Source organism: Geospiza fortis, unplaced genomic scaffold (genome assembly GCF_000277835.1).
Source record: "Geospiza fortis unplaced genomic scaffold, GeoFor_1.0 scaffold659, whole genome shotgun sequence".
Taxonomy (NCBI): domain Eukaryota; kingdom Metazoa; phylum Chordata; class Aves; order Passeriformes; family Thraupidae; genus Geospiza; species Geospiza fortis.
In genome coordinates this window covers 367,883-370,291 of record NW_005054530.1, presented here as the reverse complement: position 1 = coordinate 370,291, position 2,409 = coordinate 367,883, and the positions used below count along the sequence as shown (strand labels likewise).

The 2,409-nt window shown below is 57.6% G+C and overlaps 1 protein-coding gene across 1 annotated transcript in view; it reads right to left on the bottom strand.

Moving 5' to 3' along the window:
- The window catches only part of RELT (RELT TNF receptor), a 7,329-nt gene that overhangs the window by 3,315 nt on the left and 1,605 nt on the right, over positions 1-2,409 (bottom strand). Inside the window, exons 2-4 of the mRNA XM_014310419.2 lie at positions 2,055-2,219; positions 470-544; positions 97-227 (exon numbers count right to left, since the gene is read on the bottom strand). Coding sequence (XP_014165894.1) covers positions 97-227; positions 470-544; positions 2,055-2,219 — 371 coding nt within the window. The remainder of the gene's footprint in view (positions 1-96; positions 228-469; positions 545-2,054; positions 2,220-2,409) is intronic.

Genomic DNA, 2,409 nt, shown 5'->3' with positions numbered 1-2,409 from the left:
CGATGGGTCCTGCGGTGGGGGAAGGAGAGGAGGTGAGCGATGCGCAGTTCCCGCAGCCACAGCTGGGCTCGGCTCAGCCCGCCGGGCTCGGCTTACCCCGCTGGGCTTGGCTCAGCCCGCCGGGCTCGGCTTACCCCGCTGGGCTCCTCTCCGGGCGGGCATCCCACCGTGCCCGGCTCCGGAGCGCCGCAGCTCCCGGTGCTGGTCCGGGCAGGTCCGCTCAGCACCTGCGGGGATCGGAGCGCTCAGTGCCGCCCCTGCTGTGGCCCTGGTGGCACGGTGACAAATGCCACCCTCCGGCTTGCCCCACAGCCAGCGGATGGCCCTCTCCAGCGGGGTGAGGGATGTGAACTCACTGGATGCGCCAGGGCGGATGCAAACCCACCCCCATGTCCTGTATGGTGGTGGGGTGGTGGTGGAGCATCAGAGGAGCAGAGAGATGGGATGGGACAGACGAGGCCATACTCACCCCCAGCACGGTGACAAGCCACCAGTGCATCTCACTCCTCTTCGTCACCTGCTCCTCTTCATCACCCAGGCAGACCTGCCCAAGAGGGAGCAACAGGGTCGTCATCCAGGGAAAGCCCCACTGGAGAAGTAATTTGGGGGCCCTTTTTCTCCCTTTCATCCCTAAATACCCCTACTGCTGCTGTAGGGGTATTTAGGGATGCTGCCTAAATACCCCTAACAGCAGCAGTCCTGAACCATCCCCCAGAAAATTATTTCAGAGATTTTATGGAATGGCCAGCATCACTCCTTCCCTTGGAGGTCCCAGCTCCGTCCCAAAGAGGAAAGGGACCAACCTCACACCATTCATGCAAGGAGCAGATGATGCTAAACAAAGTTAAGGAAAGGTTTTTTTCCTGCTCTGGAGGAAATCCTTTTGCATCTGTCACAAGGAAATGAAGTCACCAAAACCAATTTTAAAATATTTAAATAAAAACACGAACAAAACAAGACGTGTTTCCCAGAGCCTCATCCCCCCTCTTCGGGCTCAGCAATTGGTTCTTAAAATTAAAATCTATGCTGACAGCACAGGGGAAGGAAGGAAAAAATAAATAATAACCCAAACCCGGATCCAGCCCCCGCATGGAAATCCTGCTGCCCGCATGGAAATTCCCCCCCCACCCCACCCCGGTCGTCACGGTCCTGTGAGAGCCCTGGCAGAGCCTCATTACAGCCTGGGCCTGACGAGCTTCTCCTAATTAGTGGCCAGCACCACGCCGAGATGCAGCTAATTACACGTGAGGGGGGTGCTGGGGGTGAGCCGGGCGTTTATAGGATGTGGGTTGGGACACCCAAAATGAGCAGGACCCAAAATGAGCAGGACCCAAAATGATGAGCATCCTCTGTACTCCAGTTTCTCCCAGTACAGGAGCACTCCCACAGGATGCCAGCACGGAGCCAGCCCAGCTCCTGAATCCCCCAGGGATTTGGGATGTGCCCCCCAAGCACAAAGGGATGGTGGTACCCTGTGCAAGCTCTCCACCCTATAATCCCATAAAACTCGAGTTTAAACCTGACGTGCAGCATTTTAATTCTCTGGGGGCTGTGCTCTTCAAGCATTTTGGGGACACACTGAGATGTCTGGGGAAGAAATGGCCTCAGGAGGGGACAGGAAGGTCCCACTGTGGCTGAGGGACCACGAGCATTCCAGATCAGCATAACTGGATCTTAACACCACCAGGAGCAGGGGTAAAGCTGATTTGAGGCCAAGCTTAATCCAGGGATTAAGGGCATCCCTGAGATGAACAAAACGCTGCCACAGGGATGCAGGAGGTGCAGGGAGCAGAGGGTGCCAGCTCCTGGCTGGCACTGGAGCTTTGCCCAGGGCTCAGCACCCGCTTTTGGGGGCAGCTTGGGGCCATCCCAAGAGGGGATGGGCTATGCAGGCACAAATCCCCAGCTGGGGATGCTGGGAAGCCCAGCTGCCCTGACACACTCCTCAAACCGACAGAATTTGCCAGAGGAAACTAAAAAATAACCCCACCAGCGCCAGACCCGGCTGTTTTTGGGGACACTCCAAGCCCCGAGCCCCACCAATGCCAACACACCAGAAGAGGAGACTCGGTGTTGGAAACCTCCCCAGATCCCTCCGGATCACATGAGCCGTTCATTCCCAGCTCCCCGGAATAGAATCTGTAACCCAAAACTGCCCGCCGCGATTCCAGCCAGGGCTTCCCCTCCCCGAGGGGGAGCAGGGTTTCACCCGACGGCTCCTGCGGACAAACGGAGGGAAAAAGGAGCAACTGTTCGCAAAAACTCCGGGGAGCAGCTGCTGGAGACAGCCCGGGACAAGGAGGGGATTGTCCGGCAGATGGAGCGAAACTCGGCATTATCGCACTCCCGGGGGAACGGCGGGAACGAGCGGACAGCCACGAAATTCCAGCGTTAAAGTCAAAGCATCCC